Source organism: Thermobia domestica, chromosome 4 (genome assembly GCF_964235325.1).
Source record: "Thermobia domestica chromosome 4, izTheDome1.hap1.1, whole genome shotgun sequence".
NCBI lineage: Eukaryota > Metazoa > Arthropoda > Insecta > Zygentoma > Lepismatidae > Thermobia > Thermobia domestica.
In genome coordinates, this window is record NC_137457.1 from 39,266,402 (window position 1) to 39,292,054 (window position 25,653).

The following is a 25,653-nucleotide window of genomic DNA, read 5'->3' on the forward strand; positions in this document are numbered from 1 at the left end:
TTACTTCCACTTTGTTCATTCCTGTATTTTTTATTTTTATGTTTGTTATTTTTTTAAAGCAATTATGTCAGGTTAGATGAACATGTATCTTTTCTTTCTAGTACGTGTATTGTTCTTCTACTCGTAAATTCAATGGATTTCAGGATGCATGATGACTCAGTGATATAACGTTTATTCACATTGTCATTCTATCAACTATTATTTTTTCGTCATTCATTTGTCTTAATCATATGTCTTTTTCCGAGAAAGGGCATATTTGTGGTGACGTATCTTTATTTCTCCGGAGGGGGGGTAGTTTACATGATGTACAAACCTATTACATTTTAAGATTGAGGAGTATGGTGGCTCAGTGGTAAAGAATTTACAATCAGTACTTCGTTTTTCAAATGCTGAAGCTTCTTGGTATGCATCCTGTACAAAGCAAGTGATGGAACTTAATGGCGATCCGTGCCTCAGATTTGTCAATCATCACACCTTCAGTTAATTACTCTAAAAAAGAAAGATAACGAGTTCGGAATTTGCTAGATTCATGTTTCTCCAAGGCTGATGATGATGATGATGGTAATGTTAGGTGTTCAGTATAATAATAAATAAGGGCATTTGTCTGCTCTTTGTTTCAGACAATTCTCATAGTTCGTGAAGAAAAAATTATTACTTTTGGATTTATTTGCCATCGAATGGAGAAACTTTTCGATACGAAAAGACATAAGTCGCAAATCGATAAGTACATTTTTCAAATTCGAAATGAAACAGAAACATCCGAGACGCGTAGTATTGTCACTAATGTACCTTCAAAAAACATGTTATGTTAAAAGAAAATGGCAACGTTGATTTTCAATGAAGAGTGGAAATACGAAAAAATTCTGTTAGGTGGAACGATAAACTAAAAATATTTCATCTCTCTCTCTCTCTCTCTCTCTCTCTCTCTCTCTCTCTCTCTCTTACGAAGGGCATGATGTCTCAATGATTGAGAAAACAGAATTCTCTCAATATCATAATATAATATGATATAATATCATAATATATAACTTAACATAATATGATGTTCTTATTCCGTAGCAAATACGAAAACTCAATTTAGAGGTACGTTCAAATCAATTTAACGTACCACGACTATGCCCATTATGCTGAGGGAGATGGGTGATTAAGTCAAATGAATGAATGAATACTTAGTAGAATGGGAATGTATGAGTAGATCATGAAAACTCATGAACACGATGTTCGGAGGTGAAACTAGGGACTGCATGCACTTTGCCACAGTGCACGACAATTAGTAATAAAAAATTATAAGCTTATTTGATTGGAGATCGAACTAGGGACCGCATGCACTGGGTTGCGGAACAATGCTCTACTATACTAAGTATTCATCTGAAAGAATAAGTCATTGCTTTATCACTGAGCCACACACAAACTTTCACACATTTCTTAAGTTCGAAACGTAAGAAAATATTCCAGTTTAACGTACCATGATTATGCTCATTATGTTGAGGAAGACGGATGATTAAGACAAATGAATGAATGAATACTTAGTAGAATGAGAATGTATGAGTAGACCATGAAAACTCGCGGACACTATGTTCGGAAGTCGACCACAGTGCACGGCAATAAGTAATAAAAAATTATAAGCTTACTTGATCGGAGATCGAACTAGGGCCCACATGCACTGGGGGTTGCCGAATAATGTTCTGCTATACTAAGTATTCATCTGAAAGAATAAGTCGTTGCTTTATCACTGAGCCACACATACACACACACACACACAAACTTTCACATATTTCTTACGTTCGAAACGTAAGAAAATATTTGTTTAACGTACCACGTTTATGCTCATTATGTTGAGGAAGACGGATTATTAAGACAAATGAATGAATGAATACTTAGTAGAATGAGAATGTATGAGTAGACCATGAAAACTCACGGACACTATGTTAGGAAGTCGACCACAGTGCACGGCAATTAGTAATAAAAAATTATAAGCTTACTTTATCGGAGATCAACTAGGGACCGCATGCACTGGGGGAACAATGCTCTACTATTCTAAGTATTCATCTGAAAGAATAAGTCGTTGCTTTATCACTGAGCCACACACACACACAAACTTTCACATATTTCTTACGTTCGAAACGTAAGAAAATATTTCAGTTTAACGTATCACGATTATGCTCATCATACAGATAGACAGACAGAAAGATATACACTTAGATATATTTACATTTATATTTCACAAGTATAGGGACAAATGTTATACAATGCGATGTCAAACAATCATTGCATGAGTAATATAGTTTAATCTTTCATTCCAGTGGGTAAAACTCAAAGATTTCCCATTAACCTTGTTGACTTTATTGTGGACGTAAAACTCAAAGATTTCATTTCATTGTTCAAAGATTTCATTTACAGACAGAAAGACAGACAGAACTTGTTGGCTTTATTGTGGGACGTAAAACTCTTCATTGTTCAAAGATTTCATTTACAGACAGAAAGACAGACAGGTATGCATCATATTATCAAAATTAAAACACCAAATCTTGCGTCAGCTGATATGTAATTGCAATGCGAACCAGAAAACATTCAAGAATTCCATCTTATCATTTTCTTAGAAATCAACGTATAGTGAACAGAAGCATCATACAAATTCGCTTATATGTATGTGTTTTTAACGTTAGAAATTCATCTCAATGGAACACGGAAAACACGAAGCAAATACATTGTCTGGAGGGCATCTTAGCTCGGCGGTCGTGTTTCTTACCATATTTTATACTTTTTTTTTCATCAGGGACATTGGCGGCTCACTAATAAAGCGTTCACTTCCGGTACATGGTGGGGAGAGGTCCCAGGTTCAACATTCAGTTCCCGCCAGATGAACTTTATAATGAACAAACACCGTGTACGTGGATTTCCTCTTGGTTCTCCCGGAGCATTCACCTGTAATGCATGAAGAATCGTGTTCAAATTCTACTCGAGACAAGTGAACTTTGTGGTAGAAAAACACCGTATGAATGGATTTCCTTGGGAGTTCTCCCGTTTCCTCCCACTTTTTTCACTTCATCATTTCTCATCATCACTTTCCCTCTCCACTAGTCTAGTAGTCAACTATAGCACTAAAACTCTTTACATGCAATTAAATGTAGTGTACCTTTTGTCATTCGTTTAGCAGGGCTGTAGGTCAGTCTGTTATTTAGATTCAATACGAACCATCAAAACATTTGACAATGTTATCTTATCTGTTGCTCTTAAAACTAAACCATTTTAAGATGGAGTTCAATGTGCTAGCAAACAGAGAAAGAAAGAGACTAGCAAAACAGACATTCACATATGTGTCTGTTTTTTTTTTTGGTTTTACGAGTATGATGGCTCAGTGATACAGGATTTACATCCAGTATTTTGGGGTCCCTGATTCGATCGCGGTTCACACCGTATGGACTTTCTGATAAATTCAAAAATCTACAAACACAACGTTCTTCATCGTAAACGTACGTTGTACTGTGATCGAAAAAAAGACGTCCGTACGGTTTCTTTTCAGATCAACCATTCTAAATGAAGTTTCTTAACTCCTAAAAGAGAAGTATCGGAATAACAACAACATTAGTATATTAATTTAAAAATCCTACCGTATTGGTCGATCACAAAATACAAATTTTATGTGAAAATAATAAAAGATTTCAATTTCACTATATTATTATTATTATTATTATTAAATGCACTAGAATTAGTACTATACTGTTCAGTATAAATGAAAAGTATTTTCACCTTCTTTATGAACAGAAGTCCACTTCATTGACACCTATCAACTGTAAAGTTCGTTTTCCGTCAAACTTGACTGTGTTTGTACACTATCCAATAAATCAGTCATAATTGAATCTATGAGTTTTTTGTTTATAGTCTGAAAACAAGCGGAATCAAATGTACAAGTTTTCTTTCCCATTCTGTTAAAATTTCACTTAAATCCAAATACAAAGTCTTTAGCAACACGTTTCACTTATTCAAATGTTCCACTTTTCAGTACAATTTGGCTTTCATTAAATTAAGACCTTATGCACCGATTAATATGACAAGGAGGAGAAACAAACATGTTTCGTCTTGTTTATATATGTCCTATACACTTACGATTATGATATCAGTTCAGAAAATTCAACATCGGGCATGTTATTTCCAAATAAATTATTCTTCATTCCTTTATATATTAAACATATATTTCCATTTTTCCAAATACGATGCTAATGCGTCTGGAGGTTATACATAATATAACATACGTAAATTATTTGTATAAATACATATTGGTTTGATAATTTTAGAATATGTACATATACTTTTTACAAATATATACAAAGAAAAAGTATGTAATTGAACTTTATTCAAGTTTCACTTCAAATTGTACCATATTGAAAATTAAGTTCCTTATTGCAACTTTTTACTGACATTTTTATGTATATCATCATTCGGAGCACTACGAAATACTTGTATATCAGGGCACTTTTCCTGTATTTGTTTAATAAAAGCATATCCCTTCTTAATGTAAGGAAATTGACAATTAGGAAACCATTTCGCATGTTCTATCCATGGAACATCGTTATCAGTCCAATCTTTTAATCCACCAGCACAATTGAAGCATATAGTTTGGTCTCTTGTCTTCGTGTAAAAAAATCCAGCATCACTTAATTGATCCGGGCATTGTTTTGATGAAATAGGCCAGTGTTCAAATGTTCTCAAACGTAATTCCTTTGTACAATACTGATTATATTGAGGGGCAAAACATTTATATGCATCACTATATGGTAATTCTGGCATTTGTTGCAATGGTATCCTTTCAGATACAGAATTTAGTCGCAGTTCCATTCTTAATCTTCCACTATTCGTATTTTTCTAATCGTCTACTTCAATGAAATCTTGCTTACGTTTCTATGTTCAATTATGTTCGAAATCTATGGAAGGCAATATTATAAAGTAACTTACGATTTACAGAGCCATGTTATTTCAGCAGATGATCAACAGAGACTAATGACACTATGCATACAAATATCTGTGCACACATGCATGATGCAGGAAGGGATGACGAAGAGGAAATCATGTTTCATCTTGTTTATACATGTACCATACACTTACGAAAGACCACGATCTTTTGGGATCCGGGTTCGATTCTCGATGAAGAAAAATTCTTTTTTTTTTCATACAAGGATTAACTCAACTCTAAATCTTACGTTTTTAAAACATTATGATATGCTATGAGAAGCTTCCGCTACCAATACATTTTAAAAACATCCATGAACTGCAACAATCGTCTTATCAACTCAATTTCCTGGGAAGGTTCCAGACGAAAATTTTCCAGACGCTTCGTGAGAATAAGACCAGGTCAAACTCTTCAAACTCTTCGCAGAAAATCTGGAAACTTCTATTCTTAGCATTACAAGATGGGTCTGGGGGGCTGAGGGGGGAATCTAGCTACCCAATACAAGACGACTAGAAAAAAAAGAAGACGAAAATTTTCTTTTAAATAAAATCTAATGTATATGCGAGGCACTGACGTTCAGTGATAGAGTGCTCACCTCAAGTTGGATTACTCCGTGAAATTCTTTTTTTTTCATGCGAGGATTAATTCAACTCTAAATCGTGAAGTACTGGTCTCACGTTCGATTCCGATGAGAGAACTTTCAAAATAAAATCATATTTAGAGTTCTGTTTCGATTCTTAGTGAAAGAGCATTAAATATTTCAAGACAATAAATTAATTATTTCGTTCCTTTCCGTGAAGTACTGGTCTCGCGTTCGATTCCGATGAGAGAACTTTCAAAATAAAAGCATATTTAGGGTTCCGATTCGATTCTTAGTGAAAGAGCATTAAATATTTCAAGACAACAAATTAATTATTTCGTTCTTTTCCGTGAAGTACTGGTCTCGCGTTCGATTCCGATGAGAGAACTTTCAAAATAAAAGCATATTTAGGGTTCTGGTTCGATTCTTAGTGAAAGAGCATTAAATATTTCTATTTCGTTCCTTTCTGTCGTGAAACGAAGTGCTATATACGTGAAATTCTTTTTTTTCATGCAAGGATTAATTCAACTCATTGGTCGTGAAGTACAGGTCTTGCGTTTGATTCCCGTGTCCTTCTGGTTCGATCCTCGATGAGAAAACATTACACATTTTAAGGCATGAAGTTAATTCGATCCTTTCTGTCGTGAAAACGAAGTGAAATTCTTTTTTTTACCATGCAAGGACTAGTTCAACTTTAAAATCATGACCATAATAATAATAATAATAATAATAATAATAATAATAATAATAATAATAATAATAATAATAATAATAATAATAATAATAATGTGATGCTGTATTTTTTAAATTTATTTTTATGGTTGTTATTTATGTTTTAATACCACTTTGGTCCGGGTTCCATTCTCGATGATAGAGAGAAAGAGAGAGAAAGGGAGCATTGAACACTTGAAAGCATTATAGTCCTTCGAAATGAAGAGCTTCGAACAATATACATATCATATGCTACGCTAAAATCAATACATGAAATTCTTTTTGTTTTTTCATGCAAGAATTAATTCAACTCTAAATCGTGAAGTACTGGTCTTGCGTTCAATTTCAATGAGAGAGCTTTCAAAATGAAAACATATTTTGTGTTCAGGTTCGATTCTCGATGAGAAAGCATTGAATATTTTATGACATTAAGTATGCTCTTCGCTATGCAAAATAGCTATTCAATACATAACGAAAAGACGAAAATCAATCAATCAATTATTATTATTATTTAATTATTGGTTATTGTAAATAATCTAAACTAATACTTTCAGTGAATAGCGTGTTTGACATCACTTTAAGTTGTTACTGTGTGAAATCTTTTAAGTAAAAATTGCAATTCTTACCAGGTTCTGGAAGCTGGATTGGAATTTTTTCAATTGGGAAAGGCTTTACGGCCCATGTCAAATTAGCTGGGTATAGTAATTTGATTAATGCGTAGTCATACACTGCCAGGTGACCAATACTGTAAGAAAAATAACTATTGTGTAGTAACATTATTTTTTATAATTGGTACTAGTAAGCTACTTAAATTTTCGCCTGTAAACATTTGTAAAATATTTAAGTTAAAATAGTAATGTTTGTATAATTTGATATTCATTTTTAAGATGTTTCCAAATGGTGTATTTACTGTATTTGTGTAATAACAGCACATTTGTTATATTTAAAAACTTATGAAATACATAGTAAATAAACAAAAGAAACCATGAGATACAACTTTAGACTTCATCTGAAACTTAGAAACTATAATATTGATTGTACTTTATTCGTCTGACGACTTTGATGTTTTATAACTGACAGTTCTATAAGTAATTGTTATTCTTGAAACTATAACTAATAATTAACACTCGAGCAAACTAGGACGAGTTTAAAATCAGTCCACTAGCCTAAACAGCTACAAGTATAATAAAGAAATATAATTAGTTCACGATTCATGGCTGCTTATTAAAATATCTAATCAAGCACATCTTTCCATTCCACTTACTTGCGCAAAGATATATTATCAACTTAACTTCAAAGTGTGTTATATATGCAATTATAAGAACATTTAAACGTATACAACTATTCCCATTTCTTTTTCTTGCCAGTGTCAAAGTGAACATTATGCGTCCAGAACACTAAAGAAAACATGTATCGGCCACATCCTATTCTTAGATTTTACTGTGTATTTCTTTGCCATTTGTTCGATTACATCAACAAACTATTTCGTGTTATTATAATAGATTACTGTCTTGGGTTTTTTCTTTCTACCTGTTGAAATTGTCACACACTTATGCATTTAATCAAAACAGCAACACTCTTCTCGCGTTTCCATTTGTATACTGTTATTGTATTTTCTAATTGATCTTCATATAAATCTGTACTGAACATATCCTTTACTCTTTGGTTCAAGCACAAATTCGGAATTTCTCTTCTATTTGGACGCATAATACCAAGGTCGTCTGTTTCTATTTCAAACATTCCGCTAATTTTCTACTTGTAAAAAAGTGTTCTCAAGTAACATTCCGTACTCGGTTGAGAAAAAGTTCCATTAGCTTCAGAACAATATATTCACCTAGATTCGTTCTTGGTTCTTTCCCAGGTAGGAAATCCTATTTATATATATCATGATCTGCAAACAGCCAAAATTTTAGTCTAAATTTGTTGTGCTTTTTAGACATATGAGTTTGCATCTGACATTAGTAGGAAGTAACTGTTCATCTACACAAATATGTTCTTGGGGTTTATAGTGTCTACAATTCTCAATGAAAGAGTTCCGCACAGAAAATGGCACAGAAGAAGGTTGCCCACTTTAACCCTGCCGATGTATTGCTAGAGATGTCTTTCTTACTACAGTCTTTCTGTAAACCACTGGGCCATAGCTTTTATTCTATAATCCTTTACGACATTGCTACTCCACATAACTCGTTCTCTTTCATGACCCTATGTTTTAAAATTCTATATAAAATAGCAGAGGTTACACAAGAAAGGCTAGAAGCATGAATTCAACCCTTATTTATCATAACAGAGAATATTAAGAAAAAAGCTCTGCCTTTTTCTCACCCCTATATAACAGTAGAGCTTACACAAAAAAAAACATTTTACACTCTTTTTAACATTGAAGAAATTACTTAAGGTTAGGATATATTTTCGACACTACTATGTAGCATAGCATAGCAAACACTATAATACAGGATTGGTATGAAATTCGGTATATAGTTATTTTCGATTATCCTAATTACGATTATTATATTAGTGTATGTGGAAAACGCCCCTTTATAACAATTTTAACAAATTCGCATAAAACTTGGTATATTGTGGTTATGGAACTTGCTAACTATGAATATATTTTTCTTTTTACCTAGCTTTTATAGTTTATCTGGGATACGCCTTTTAGAAAAAAATCTAAAAGATTAGAATAAAACTGGATACGTGGAATTTTTCTAACATGCTGATTAAAAATGTAATATATTTTTATCTGGTTCTTATAGTGTATATGGGACACGCCTATTAAAAATTTAATATTTTAAAAAAATCATGCGGAAGGAGTACACATTTAGCAATGGGATATTGACTACCATATACCAGAATGTTTTTTTAACCTTTATGTAAAAACTCCAATATTTAACCCTACAGAAATCGTAAACTGTACACCGTATTAAAATATTGTTTAAAGTTTTCGGTATTTGCACAGCAAATAGTTTATGTGGAAAAACCGCAACATACAGGATATTATGTACCCATTACAAAAAGACTACGTCCTATTTTGTTTAACCCGTCCAAATAATCCCCTAAACGACAAAATATGTAAAGATCTGTTATTATATAATTGGTATGAGGGCATTGAAAGGCGGTGGCCTTCTACACTTATTGAAACCGCATAGTAGGTCGTTTTCTAAAAGGATTTGAATCATTTTTCCATAATGATAAAATCGACGACCATGAAATTTGCATAGGAAATTATGCGGTTTAGGCCCCCTAAGTAAGCAAAGAATGGATATTTCGAAATTTAACTAGTTATTGTATTTCTAAAGATATGTTCTATTTAACTTTACAATGCATGATTTTTTAACTTCTGTTTTGCAATTGAAAACAAAAATGAGTAACTGATGTACCAGTGCCCTTAATAATGTCATTTATGCAGAAAGAGTGGAAATAGAAGCAGCTTCGAACGTTCAGAATCTGATCCAATATATATCAGGAAAAACATACCGTTATGTGGGAAAGCATTGAGTATTTGTCACTATGACCAGTATCTGTCCCGTTATACATTTTAGAGTTAATAAACTAAGAAACATTTTTAAAATTTAGGCACATTGACTATTCGAAATGCATCATTTTGATAATTTGAATTTTGTATTATTTTGTAAACTAAAAAAAACATTTAAATAAACGTTTGTAATATTTAAATAAACTAACAAGCAAGGTCCAAAACGAGGCACACTCAGATCCGACTCAAACTTCGCCCACAGGACACATAATGGAAAGAAAAAAATGCGAAATTAGAGTTGCCCAATGCCAGAAACACCGGAGTTACGCTCCCCAACATAACGCACCACGCGACAATATGATCCAAGGTAAACGTCGCAAGATATCCGTTTATGTCGAAAACGGAAAGGGCGAGAAGCACCGGGATGATACCAAAAAGATACCTGATATGTTATAACAATGTTTTGGCGACCATCTTGAGAGCCACGATCTTGGATATACCGTAAAGTATTGAAATGAGAAGTGGGATGTGTGATATATCAATGTAAGGTAAAATGCGAAATGAAAATGAATGATCTAATCGCGGAAAAGATATGTGTAATGGTGAGGAAGTGATGAAGTGTAGAAGAAAAAAAATGAAAGTTTTTAGTTTTACGTCCCGCGGTTATGCCGACCAGGCTAAAGGAGATGGTGATTATGAGAAATGAATGAAATGTTGGAATGTTGAAAGTGTAGAAGACTCGGGTAAAACAAACGTATATGCGAAGGACAGAAGACGCTACGGCATTTGGTAACATGCCACGGCAATGGTACGCGTCAAGTAAACGTAGCAGTGTCTGTACATGGAAGTGTCTCCGCATTGTCGCATTATGTCTTTCAAGGATATTGGGACCTGGCTTGGTACAGTAAAAACCACAGTTGTACCCGCGATACGAGCGTCCGTTTGAAGACTACAGGAACTACAAGGGGCTATCTATTGTGAAACAGCATGAAGGCAGCTCAATCGGGAGAGTAGGTAAAATAATATTGGATTGGTTACCAAAAGCAGGACCTACCTCAAATCGAAACTCACTCCTGGGCAACGTTTTCTACTTTTCTTATTCACTTTTCCTGCTGTTTCGTGAGAACAAAGAACATTTCGGTCTACGTTTGTTTTAAACAACAGTATTTGAAACAAAGTATGCATGGGTGATAAGGCCCAGCCATGTTCTAGCTGACATTTCTTTACAAATGTTTCTTTTCTTTTGCGCAATATGCTACACTGTCTTTCGACGGGAGACGCGGTGACCCTGTGGTAGAGCGTCCATCTCTGGTGCTTGGGTCCCCGGCTTGATACCAGCTCGCGCCGTGTGGACTTTGTGGTGGACAAACACCCTGCTCGTGGGTTTTCTCGGGGTTCTCCCGTTTCCTTCCACTTTCTTCATTCCACCATTTCACTCATCTCTCATCATCACTGTCTCCTTTAGCTTAACCGGCATAACCGTGGACGTAAAGCTCAAAGATTTCATTTCATTTTTTATTTTTCGACGATCCCAAACAGAATCACAATATCAGTGAAAGGTAGCACTGCGGAGTCGAGTTCTATGAGTCTTTGCAATCTCCCATGAGAGGGCGAATTTACCACAGAGTGAGACCACTCGAATTGTGTTTCCGGGTTTCACTGGCACAGATGAAACGAAGTGAGCGTGACAGCAGGTGCTAGCCCGTTAGAAGTGATAGTGTGTTTGTGGCATTCTCGAGTAAAAACGCGCAATATTCTGTATAGTAAATGTGTCCGCACCAGTTTTCATCTAAAAACGCCAGTGTAGATCTGCAATATGAACCCTCTCAATGTGGTGTTAGTTATGCAAAGGGAGCTTTCAAAACAAGGGTACGTTCAATCGACAGAACCGACAGTGGCGGAACGAAAAGTAGCTGAACACATGCTGGAGTTTTTGAACAACTACGTACGACGTAACAGAAGTAAATGTAGATGAGACTCTCAACATTGATGATTACGAACCCGGTCCGGCCCAAACAGGTGAAGAGGATGCCGCGGATAGTGGCACGCTGCCTTGGAGTGATTCGCCCGAACCACAGGCAACACCGTTCTCTTCCGACAGTGACTATGAGCCGAATGGAATCGAAGGTAATATAAAATATTATACGCTAGAGGACAAAGTTAACATGTTACACTACTGGCTTGACGTAAAAGACAAAGGGCGTTAAACATTCGCACATCGTTCATATCGCTCGATGAAACACAGATTCCGCAACTGTCCCTCGGTGAGAACACTGTCTAAATCGAAAGAACAACGCGACAAAGGCGTTTTGAAAACAAAACGCGAAGTGTATCGCGAAATCACAGAACATGTGCTGCAACAATTTATACCTGCGCGACGTGCGTGATAACCGCATTGTCCAGGACAGTGATCTTAAATTATGGGCGAAGGAGCAGGCTCTGAAGTGTAGTCTCCGTACGTTCAATGCTAGTCACAGATGGAATTGGGCACTTAAACAACAAAACAATATCCTGAGCCTTAAAATCATGTCATATGTCACAATGAAGTATGTACGCAACAAGGAGGATATTGATTTGATTATTGCTGGGTGGCGTGACGAAACCACGACCATCATGGAGGGGTTTGAGAATGGAAATATATTGAATGCTGATGAATCCGGTTTTGCGAAAGAGTTGACAAGTGGGCGCACATTAGCCAGAAGAGGACTATCGTACATTCAGGGCTGTGTCCATTCTGTGCATGCAACAACGCATACGTACACTGTGGTGCCGTTGCTGTCGAAATCAGGGGTGGTGGCGGATAAACTCTTTGTCATTCTCCAGGAACCCGTAGCTTTAAGTACTAGGGTTCAGGACAATATGTTTGCCGCACCAAATTTAGTGGTATTATGGACGCCTTCTGGTAAAATGACAAGGGAAGCGTATTCGGTTTTCATCAAAGAATGCGTAATACCACAAGTAGCAGCAGATGCTCCCAACACACAAAGCCTTCTGTTGCTAGATTCATATGGACTTCACAAGGACAGAGACACATATGCAAGGCTACTTTATGAAAGTGGTTTCACCGCCGATCATATTCGCATCCATATTATACCTGAAAAAACTACTTCGCAGTGCCAACCGTTGGATCTGTCTTACTTCCGTATGTACAAACACATGGTACGACGGATTTCGGAGGCATAGCGTGACCATACAAACGTAAACCTTTACCAGCGAGACACCGTCCTTAAGTTGCATTCACTGATACACAACCAATGTTGTCCACGATTTCATATGACACATCAATGCGGGTGGAAACTAGCTGGATTAGCAGAGGACGTTGCTTTACAGTACAACACAACTGACTTTTGTTTCAATCTACGACAGCGTGAATGTTGTAAAGACGAGTGCCCAGAACTTTCTGTGATCAAATGTGCTTGGTGTTTGCGGGAGCTGTGTGTCACTCATTTCTTTACTCACAACCACTACTGCCGAGATTTTCAACAATAGGTACAATGTTATATATCTGTATCTATGTATATATATCTGTGTGTGTATATAGCATTCCCACTCAAATGTATATGTTTTTCTCTATGTGTGTGCGTGTGTGTTTCTTTGTCGCATCATCCACGTGTTCTGGGTTCCTTTGGCCGTTTCTGTTTCATCGCGTTAACAACATAAGATCAGCTGTTTTTCCATACTCTGCTCGCATGAATTCCTCTTCACGTTAATACCATGCTCGATACGTTATTAGAGTTTGGGCATTGGTTTCAGTTTCTAATTCTACCCGACATCGATCTTTCACAAGACATCCTTCACGTTTCAACACCTTACGATATGTTCACGATAACGGCTTTCAAGATGGCGGCCAAGTCTGTGTTATACCATATCAGGTATCTTGGTATCATCTCGGTGCTTCTCGTCCTTTCCGAGTTCGACCTAAACGGGTATCTTGCGACGTTTATCTTATATCATATTGCCGCGTGGTGCGTTATGTTGGGGAGCATAATTCCGTTGTTTCTGGCATAGGGCCGCTTCAATTTGGCATTTTTCTTCTTTTCCATTATGTGTCCTGTGGGCGAAGTTTGAGTCGGATCTGAGTCTGCCTCGTTGTGGACCTTGCTTGTAAGAAGGATCATTTCCAAATTTAGTTGGAGCATTGGTTTCAAATTTGAATTTTGCACTATTTTGTATATTTTGTGCCAACCAAGAAAAATGAATTACAAGAAAATATCTCAACTAGCTCAAAATTTTTGTATTATTATTGCACCTTTTTGTACTAATTATAAAGCCGTTTTTGTATCATTTAAATAATGAGAGCCACTTTATATTTTGTGAGATCATTTAGTTTTCGTATGTCTTCAAATATGATATCCTCTTTAATAAATGAAGGAAAGTCATTTTAAAAAAATATAGACCAATTCTTGTAGTACGACTTTTTTTTTTTTTAAGAAAATGAATTTTAACTATCTAAGAGGTTTTTTTAACTCTTTTTGTATGTATCACCAACATAAATTGTACCTTTAATAAAACGAAGGAGAGAAACTTATTAAAATGTCACTTAATTTTAAAAGTGGAATTTTATGTAGCTCAAAATGTTGTTCAATATAAATAAATGGCAAATTGTCTGTTTAGTTATGTAGCGACATTTTCATTTTGTATATTTTTGTATAAACAAAGATGGGCAAATCTAAAATGTTTGTTGTGCGAATCTTTATTTTAAAATTTACCTATGCCAAATTGATTACCATATAAATAAGCGAAGAATCGTTGTATTATTTTATAGTCTTTGTTCATTTTATGCCATTTCCAAACATCAAGAAGGCTCGCCTAGTTATTTTAGTACATTTTGAAGTCAAACTTTTCTACAATTTTAGTACTAAATCTGTACCATTCTAATGTACGAAGTAGAATTATTTTAAAAATTGGGCGGATTATTAAGTTTTGATAAAATTAGATTATGCATTTACAGCGCCCTCTTGTAGGGAAAGAGCGTCTGTGCAAGCGTTAGTCATTTGTTGTCGTGGCGTTAACGAGGTAGGTACTGCCATTGTGAGAATTTTTTGTTATATTTAAAAAATATATATTTCTGAGTGACACTTGGTCTAAGAAATCGAAGCTTGACTACATAGAAATATCTGTGAAATGTTTAAGTTGGCGATGAAATGATTTTCTCAGGGAAATTTATTTCAAATACCGATAAATTTTCAACAGCTTCTATTTACCTACGGATTAAAGTAGCTAATTCTTGATAGTAATACGACCGAAGTATGTCCAAATAATCTTCAAAATGTGAATTAATGTGACTTAGTCCCCTAGGATTTTTTAAAATGTATTTTCTTTCTTTCTCAGTCGTTTGTCGAATTAAAAATTTATTAAGGTTCGGAAGTAAAGGATGGGACAAGAGTGAATAATATTGTAAATAAATCCTTTTTAGTACAATATGTAATCCCGTACCAGAGTGTCGTTGTCCCCTCCTCACTTATATCTTCAATTTCCTTAAATTAGTATCAGATAGGATGGAAACTTACACGTCACTTCCAGGTTGGTGCCCTCTCTTTAAAATCTTTTCTTACCTCAACTCATACTTTTGTCGTTGGGATATCGAACAGCTTTTTGTTGTTTTAGAAATTTACAAAACATAGACCGATCGACCCACCTTACGGCTAGCCCGTTCGTAATTCTAATTGGTTGGGTCAGATAGGGTGAGTATTAATACATTTATCTGGACTATTCTCTCCCTATAAATGTATTGATCTGGGCACGGACTTGCGAAACTTTCCGACCAGAAGACACACAGCGTGACGTTACTTAGGCTCGCCCCATTTCGAAAAATAAAATTTAAAAAATCGGCCTAAAATCGACACTTTCCGTACATTTTTGGTTCGTTTATCACTTAACGACCGTCATCTCTTTCGTTCTTCTCTTTTTGCTGCACCTTCCTCTTCTATGAACGTGTTATTTTTCAACCCACCCCTCCCCCATTTTATTTTATTTTATTCTTTATTTGAGATTTTACATTCACATAATTCATTCTGAAATCGTTCATACGCAGAGAACTTGGAACATTCAATTGAGGAATTGAGAGACAGAACTTGTAATGCTATTTGCGTTTATCGAATACCAACGAAGCTTTATGCTACTAATTTTGGCGAGTTTTGTTTGAGGTCGATCGCACGGTATGAGACAATTTTTTTCGCTTCTTCCCCTAAAGAGTACTGGCTTGTCAATTGTTGATAGAAAATTTCGTCTTTTTTTTTTTTTTTTTTTTTTTTTACTCTTCTTAATTTCACTTTTATTTCCACGAGTACCATGATAGCTTAGAAATATATCTGTAATAACTGTCGTAAATTTCGGGTAATTTTATTTAAAGGGTATTTAAGGATTCTTTAATATATTATTTTTTGATATGTTTATTGTGATTTTTAACTACGTAGCTGTATTTAAAGTGTTGCAATGAGTAATGAAGCTTGAAATTTATTTAAACGGTGTAATTGATGTGAAAAAAGAGAAAGGAAATATAAGCAGAATAAATATAATATGATGAATTTATTAGCAAATATCCATAATAGAATATATGTGAATGTGATAGAGGGTCTTTATCTACCCCACTGGTGAGTGTTTGCCATAATTTTCATAAATATGTTCCACGTAGTTTTGATATGGAACATATTTATGAAAATTATGGCGTTGTAGAATGTGAAGCACTATGCCATATTGCATGTGAATCCTTGGTGTTGGGAAATATAAACCCTGTGTCACAAACTAAACCCTATATGTATGTAACGACATGAAGCATGTTAGAGGGCAGGTTATAGTAGTGATGAATGTTCAACGGAATTTCCTAGCCTTCATACTTTAGAAACTTACCAGTATGAAACTAAAAAATCTCTTTGTCCTTAGTGAAATTGTGGTCATAGCAGAGATGGTCATTTTTCCTAACCATCCCTCACCCTCACGCTCAATTGACACCCCTCACCCTCTCCCTCCATCACACTCACCTGCACTGACGCCCCCCCGCACCCTCCCTCACACTCACCCTCCATTGACGTCCTCACACACACCCTCCCTCACACATCACCCTCCATTGACGCCCTCTCCTCACTCTCCCTCACACTCATCCTCCATTGACGCCCTCACACTCACCCTCAATTAGTTTATCACCCTCACCCTCGAATGCCCTCACAATCAAATACTAAAATGAGGGTGGGGCCGGCCCTCATGAGGGAAAAATGAGGAAGGATGACCATCTCTGCTGTTGACCATTTGGCTCGTATTCGGCATTCATGTGTTACACTGAAGTATATGGGCATTAAACTGTTAATATGGAATGTAATTAAACTAATTATTGTAAACTTGGAGCACATTAAAATGTTACAGCATACTCCTCGGTGTTTCGATAAGCCTATGAGGCTGTGGAAAACATCAAAGAAAAGTTATGTGCTGGAATTATTCGTAACATTGGGCCCTTTTAAATAGTCGGCTCCAGAGTCCCAAAATCCTTATTCCGCTCTGAGTGCTATGCGCAGAGACGAACGCAAGAATTTATTTCGGGAGGTGTCCAAACACAATTTGAAGCTAAATTATACTAAACTTTGTACCTAAAATTAGACTAAATTGAAAAAAAGTCCGGATTTCGAGGGGGGTCCTTAACTCAGGAATCCACCCCCTGCTTACGTCCTTGGCTATGCGTATCCACTTTTTTAACTAAAGGGGACCGCGGTGGCTCAGTGGTAGAGCGTTCACCTCTGGTGTGTGGGGTCCCTGGTTCGATCCCAGCTAGCGCCAAGTGAGCTTTGTGATGAACGAAAACAGTCTGCGTGGCTTTTCTCGGGTTCTCCCGTTCCCTCCCTCTTTCTTCATTGCAAAGTTTCACTCATTTGTCATCATGACCGTCTCCCTTAGTTTGGCGCATAATCGTGGGACGTTAAACTAGATATTTCATTTTATTTCATTTCATTTCTTTAGAAATAAAGCTTGACTTTTCGTGCCCTTCTTTCAATATGTCTGATTTACAATTGCTAGAGAACATAGATTAAAAAAATCTAAAATAATGGTTGCCAAACGCTTGTTGACATTGAACTTTTCGTGAAAAGAACATAGGAGATGCAGAAAGACGATATTAAAGTTATGACTTTATGTAACACTTTATTTATAAATGAAGGACGGAACATACTTCGGAAACAACCAACTTTAAGGACGAATGAAGGCAATTACTCTTCATTACGAACTTGATTCTCAAACTCATAATTTTAGGGGAGCTCAGGGCCCATGGGTATGGGCATGATCTGTACGATCATTGACTGTTTGTACCCAACAAGTAGTGGTGTAAATAGGATTTTTTTTAAGTGACTGAAAGACAATTTTGGGGTCAAGGTGCCCAACACTCCAAAATTCCATTTTTTGGTATTCCGGTTATAGGTTTATTTTAAATCAAGAACATAACACAATTTGCGAGCATTTGGGGCAAAAGAATTGTAGTTACTCTTTTAGTCTTGCACATTTTTAGCAACATAGTCATGTTTGTTTTAATCTTTATTAAATTAAAGCTATTGTTTCTCAAAATAACTCAACAAGATTCGAGACGAGGTAGGGTTCTTCCAACAGAAAAAGATACATTTTTCGAGGTATCACGTTACGCAACATATTTTCGAGGCGAGACAACCTCTAATCTTGTCTCGTGCGCATCCCTGTTTGCACGAAATAATATTAGAATACAGTAAAAAACAAAATATTAATTACCTTATAAAGTAATCAAACCTTAAAAGTCACCTATTTAAAATTTGCCCTGTGAAATAGGTCATATTTTAAGGGGGCTATTCATATAGTAACAGGATATTAATAATCAACGATCAATTACTCTGTGAAGATACTGAATGTTAAGGTGTGTGTGCACCTTCTGTTGCATTTGGGTGCAAATTCGTCAATACTGTAATTTCAGTAGGTTTTCTTAGTATCCTTTTTTTCTAAAAGTATGTAACATAGTGAAATTTAGGTGGGCTTGTTAGAAATTGGGGAGGCTTGAACACCCCAAATTAGACCTAGTGACGCCACTGCCAACAAGTCACCAGTCACGAAAGACAAAGGGAAATATTTAATTTAATAATAATAAAAAAGTTGAACTGTTTAAATTTAGGACTATAATTGTATATGAAAATCATTATAAATACAATTATATTTTATATTTAAATGAGCTTTTCTCCCTATCGCGGAACTTATGTCCGGCACGGAATCGAACCCGGATAACCCAAGGATCTCTTCTTCAGATAATCGCCGGTTAGAAATGTGCTCCTTCAAATAAAATGAAATGAAATACTCACTTTAACGTCCCACGATTATGCTTCGAGGCTAAGAGAAATGAATAAAATAGTGGTATGAAGAAAGTGGGAGGGAACGGTAGAACCCCGAGAAATCCACCGCATACGGTGTTTGTCCACCACAAAGTTCACTTGGCGCTCCTTCAAGTATAGTACTGCTACAAAAAAAAAAGAAACATTTTCTACCCTAGAAGAAAGAATCTCCTTTACATTGTTCCGTCCATTAAACGTACATTGTTCATTGCTCTACTGAAACCATCCTTGCAACTAGTGATGTGAAGTGGAAAATTTTGCACTTAAGACTTCCAATTTCTGAAAATTTTCCATTCTAAACAAATATTCACTACCAAGGATTAACTCCACATTAAGCCATGATATTGATTTAATCCATGAATTGAAATATGACATTACAGCAAATTTTAATCTTCCGACTCTCTAGGTCCTATAATGGGAAAATATACAAAAATTATTGAGTACCTGGTAATAAACCTAGTATTTGATAACACAAGAATTATATGATAGAACAAGCGAGTATCGTTCTACACTATGAAACTACGGTAAACTTGCAAACGATACAAATTCAATAGTAAAACTGGAAACATTAGAAACCGGAAGTAGTTGATTTCTACCACTTACGGCTTAAATATTAGATTGTTGAAGGAGATGGGACATATTATTGGAACGACAAATCGTTTCCCGAAAACCGTTTCTCAATAACTCTTACCGTTTTTGAGTTATGACCAATGTTGTTGAAATCAGAAGTGGTTCAACATAGCTTCTGGTTTAACTTGAAGATTGGCGAAAGAGATTGAACCTATTCTTGGGATGCTGAATCGATTCCCGAAAACCGCTTGTCGGTAGCATTTACCGTTTTAGGTCTAGGAAAACCAATATTGAAACCAGAAGTAGTAGTGAATTTATACCACTTCCGATTTTAGTGAAAATACAGGAGTACTGGTGGTTTGTCCTTTTAAGACCTTAAATCGATTTCTGAAAACTTTTTATCGCTAGCTATGTTTTATATTCGTTTATGAGTTATGAATATGTTTGTTGAACCCAGATATGGTCGACTTGTACCACTTCCTGTTTAAGTAATATTGTTGAAAGAAATGGAACCTATTCTGGCAATGCAGAATTGATTCCCGAAAACCGTTTGTCGATAGCTCTTACCCTTTTAAGTTAACGAAAATAAATTTTGAAATCTGAAGTAGAAGTGGATGCTACCACTTCCAGTTTTAGTAGAAATGCAGTAGTTAAGGTGGTTCCTTTCATATCTACCTATTTCCGAAAACCGTTTGCCGATCGTTATTACCGTTTTTTTTTTTTTGCTCGTGGTCTTTAGTTATAATCCGGAAATTTCCGATTTGTACCAATTCCGGCTTAACAGATTGACTGCCAAACTGATTTGAGGGTACCTGTTAAGTAAGAGGTTGTTGAAGGAGATGCAACGTATTATTGGGATGCTGAATTGATTCCTGAAAAACGCTTGTCAATAGCTCTTACCGATTTTGATGTGATACCTGTTGACAGACAGACACACAGACGGACACAGCCGTTCTATAAGACTTTCCTTTCATATGCATAGGATAGTTTGGAAGTCTAAAATTACGTATATAGCCAAAAGCAGGAATATCTTTCTATTTGATAATTAAATATAAAGATATTTATTGCGGCTTCCAATTTTGTACTTTTCTTATATATATTTTTAGCTTTCTTAGAAGAAGAAATAAAGCTTTTTTCTTAGTTACAATTTCAGAGTGAATGAATATATGAATATTTATTAGTTTCTCTTGTGAACGAATTCCTGAGAACTTCTAGTATTTTTAATGGGTTACTTTCGTTAAAATTTGAATTTTTTGGTACCCAAAAACTTGCAGTACATATTTTTATATATTTCGTAATTATTATTTCTATAAAGTGAAAATATATAAATATAGAAAAGTAATAAAGCTATGAGAAACCTCTTTGCGCATGAAACGCGTATGAAACTGATGGAATATTGATATGACGATTTTCTGTGAACGACGATTAATTCTACATTACATTTTCTAACATATTTTCCAGTAATGAAGAAATGCAAGATAATTAATTTTATGAACCCTTACCTTCACCTTCAATTGACGCCCTCACCCTCACCTCCGTCACACTCACCCTCAACTGACACCCTCGCCCTCCCTCACACTTACCCTCCATTGACACCCTAACACTCACCCTCCATTGACGCCATCATACTCGCACTCCCTCACACACCCTCCATTGACGCCCTCCCCTCACCCTCCCTCACACTCACCCTCAATTACTTTATCGCCCTCACCCTCCAACGCCCTAACCCTCAACTACTAAAACGAGGGTGAGGTGAGGGTGAGGGCGGCTCTCATGAGGGCAAAATGAGGGAGGATGACCATCTTTGGGTCACAGTGTGACGGAAATTAAGATAAAAAGATTGGAGACTAAACAATTGAATTAAAAAATATTAATCATAACCTTTCCAATTGATATAACCAATTTAGATTTTTCTATTAATTATTTGAAACTTACTTCCCTCCGATGTCCCTGGAATTCCACTGAACGATTATATCGTTATGATAACTAATAAACTTCATAGTATATTTCAATTTGTAGCGGTTTGATTTAACTTTAGAGAAAATTAAACCGACTTGTACTAAGTACTGGAAAACGGGATAAGGTATAAAAATATCAAGCAGAAAAGTTTTGGAAAGGTACAATAGAGGCACCACATGAACGTAAGTTGTCCTTTTAATTAATACTCGCAACTCTTGTAGTACAAGGAGTCGATTAATGTGAATTTCTATGCAAGGACTGAATTTATTAAGAGACGTGCACTTTAGTGCAAGGACACCTAACATGGTGCAGTGAAGAGCGCTATAACAAGTGAAGTTAATGATAATATGAGAGATGAAGCCATTGCAAGCAAATTTATATTTTTCTCCTTTTATTGTTTTATATATATAGTATTTTTATTCTACGTTATTTTGTTTGAAAATTTTGTAATGTCCCATTCCAATGATTTTGGTCTACTCCTCGACTTTATTTACCATTGAATAAGTGTTTCCTTTTTTGCTCTATGTTCTGCAAAATAAATGCACTCAAAAACTTTAGTCAGAATAATTCCTTTAACAAAAACATTGTCCTGTGTGTAAGTGTGTGAGCATGTGGATGGATTTATTTTTTTTTTTTACTTTTAAGTATTAGTGTTTTTTGATATTAAGCGCAGAAAATATATATGTGAATGAATTGTACCTACAAGTTGTTTACGAAATTTTTGTTAGTGGCTACCAGTACACAAGGGCGCCAACCTGGAAGTGTCATGTAAATGTCCATCCTATCTAATACTAATTTAAGGAAATTGAAGAAATAAGAGGGAGGGGAGAAGGACACTCTGGTACGGAATTAGATATTGTACTAAAAAGGATTTCCTTACAATATTATTCACTCTTGTCCCATCCTTTACTTGCGAACCTTAGTAAATTTTTAATTCGACAAACGACTGAGAAAGAAATAAAATAAATTTTAAAAAACCCTAGGGGACTAAGTCACATTAATTCAAGTTTTCAAGATTAATTGAACATACTTCGGTCGTATTACTATCATAAATTAGCTACTTTAATCCGTAGGTAAATATAAGCTATTGAAAGTTTATCGGTATTTGAAATTAATTTCGCTGAGAAAATCAATTCCTCCGGACTTTAAACACAGATGTTTCTATCTAGTCACGCTTCGATTTCTTAGACCAAGTGTCACTCATAAATAGAACTCAGGTAAACAAATATTATGAATTAATTACTAAAAGGCTACCTCAATTGCCTATGTTAACACAACACTTGTTTCATGTGAGATTACAATGTGCGAGCCAGTGGTCAAGTGTTTTCTATCTAACGATAAATATTTAATAGAAGGTCATATAGCAGAAGTATATCTCTAGTGTCGAAAATCTCTTGGCACAAGTATACTTTGGGGTGACCACTTACTTAAACAACAATGACTCATTTTAAAATTGTATTTAATTATTATCGCGTCGACTCATTATTAAAGCACATCCAATCATTAATATAGTCATTTATACCACTATCATTCAATATATTAACTACTTCTAACCTACATTCACAGTACTCTTTAATAAATCCTCTACTCAAGTCAACATATTAGAGAAAATGTAATTGACCAATGCCTAGTACAAATTAAACTCCAATGAACCCAAACACTTGTATCCGTAACATACCGAATTCGTGTTTACATTACGTAAATTTTTTGTAATACGAAATGTTTACTATTTCGTTCAGTAATTTTATACACATATTTTACTAGACTTCAATCCTAATTATTCTTAACAGGTGGGTAGATAAAACAAGACGAGAGAATGTCTGTTTATAAACTGACTGAAATAGTTTTTATGCTGGAAAGTTTCTAAAGTATGGAGGCCAGGATGTTGTGTTAAAGGCCAGAAAGTTCTAACGCGAAGTTGAAATTTTACGATTATATAATTATTTCGATTCGAAAAAGGTAACAATTGCCAATACCGATTCGTCTAAATACAACCTACTAACCTGAAATTTTAGAATTACTCTAATTTTTATCATCTGTTTCTAAATATAACAAAATATCCTCACTTTGGCAATACCTGCCTCCTTAACGCCACGACAACAATTGACTAACGCTTGCACAGACGCACTTTCCCTACTAGAGGGCGCTGCGAATGCATAATCTAACTTTGTACTGATGAAAGTGAATTATCTGAACACCGAGTTTCGTACTGAAGCAAGAATAATTTAATTTTTGTTGTTAAGGTTTGTGTCCAAAATGTAAAAAAACAAATAATTAATTGCATAAATATAACACTAAACCGTCCTCAATAATCCACTCACTCACACAACTATACAACTACTACACCATAATGACATCAATTAAATAAGGCTACACTTAATATAAATACGAATCACTAACCAGAATCTACACGCATAAAGAAAATATTTCACTATCCCAATAATACGGCTCTGAACACATAATGTAAATATTAAAAAGAGATTTACGGAGAAAAATTTTGGGACCAGTTGGCTCTGGAATTCTGACTAATTCAATGCTAGGTTCAAGAGAACCCATAAAATTGTTCTGAAAAAGATTCCCCTACTGAAGGGCCTTTATCTTGGTCTGAAGGGTATACTTATCATCTTTTAACAGTGGATAAATGTTCAAGATATTGTATGCTTGAAAAACTAAGGTAGCTATTTTAAAAGATAATTTGTGACAAATTGTATGATTTGTTCTCCTGTTATGGTTTTGTATAATCAATATCTAACAATAATGCTTCAGTATTTCCATCTGAATTTTTTCAGGGATTTGTGTATAGTTTGGGTATTAAGAATATAAATCTGAGCCCTTACCATTCGGAGGCAAACATTGGAGAAAGGTTCACAAAAACTCGAAAATACTCTTTGAAATCATATGTTGCTGAAAAACAAAACAATTGGAGTAAGGTTATTAGTGAACTCCAGTTTAATCTCAATTTGTGTGAGCACGAAGGAATAAAAGATGTATCTTTAGAGTTATATTTCGGTAGAGAGTTAATAAGTCCGTTAGAGATCAAATGGAATATTTTGGATGCTGATCTAAAATGTCTGAATAGTCAAGATCTTTGGATCATGCAATGGATAATCTTGGGAGAAACGTCGAAAACTCTTTGACGGTAAACTAAGGATATACATTTGGTAGTAGATAATCTTGTCTTAGTTAAAAATCACGAGAAATTATCTCTTAAAGATAATGTAACCAAAAGTTTAATGTATCATTGCTTTGGTCCACATAAAAGTATGAAATTCTTAACTTATAATTCCGCATTATTAGAAAATGTAAAATTTGCTAACAATACTAAGAGAGCTCATGTAAGTGATTTTAAGACATACTTTGTAAGAAGAAATGGAGCAAAGATCAACTGAACAAATGAAAATGAGAATCCTACACATATAGAGTTGAACTAGAAGAGTTTAAACTTTAATTAGTTATGTAGGATTAGTTTAAGAATATTCAGATTTAAGTTAGGTTTAAAAGTAGTTTAATGTAGGAATTTAAGATGTCATGTACAAGGGCCATCCGGAAAGTGGTACCCGTTTGCGCCGCATGAAGCGCTGACGACTCGGGGAGCCGCTGGTCAAGGTCAGACCGCGTCAGTGGCTTGACTGGCTGCTCTGTGCCTGGTTGCGTGACGCTAGCAGTGCCTGGGTTGTGTCTGTGCTCGTTTATAATGATTAAACGAATTGAGAATCCCGCCAGTTGTGAAGTGAGGGCCGTGATTAAATTTCTTAATGCACGCATCGTTTGACCTTGTGAAATCCATCGCCAATTAAATGAGGTGTATAGAGACAATGTGATGGGCGAATCGTCTGTTGAACGCTGGTGTCGCAACTTCAAACTGGGGGGAGTACACAAGACAAGGAGCGTTCAGGGAGACCATCTGCCATTACAGGCGAACTGCTGAAGTCAGTAGACGAATGCGTGAGGAATGGTCGGCGCCTGACAATTGATGAACTCTGTAAACATTTTCCTAATATATCTCGAACATTTGTCATGAAATTGTCAGAGACCATCTGCATTATTCGAACATCTGTGCAAGGTGGGTCCCTCACGTGCTCACAGA

The 25,653-nt window shown here is 35.4% G+C and overlaps 1 protein-coding gene across 3 annotated transcripts in view; it reads right to left on the minus strand.

Moving 5' to 3' along the window:
- The window catches only part of LOC145683298 (chymotrypsin-like elastase family member 3B), a 368,302-nt gene that overhangs the window by 175,353 nt on the left and 167,296 nt on the right, over positions 1–25,653 (minus strand). For all 3 annotated transcript variants that reach the window (XM_081754658.1, XM_081754657.1, XM_081754659.1), the window contains exon 6: positions 6,866–6,984. In XM_081754658.1, coding sequence (XP_081610784.1) covers positions 6,866–6,984 — 119 coding nt within the window. The remainder of the gene's footprint in view (positions 1–6,865; positions 6,985–25,653) is intronic.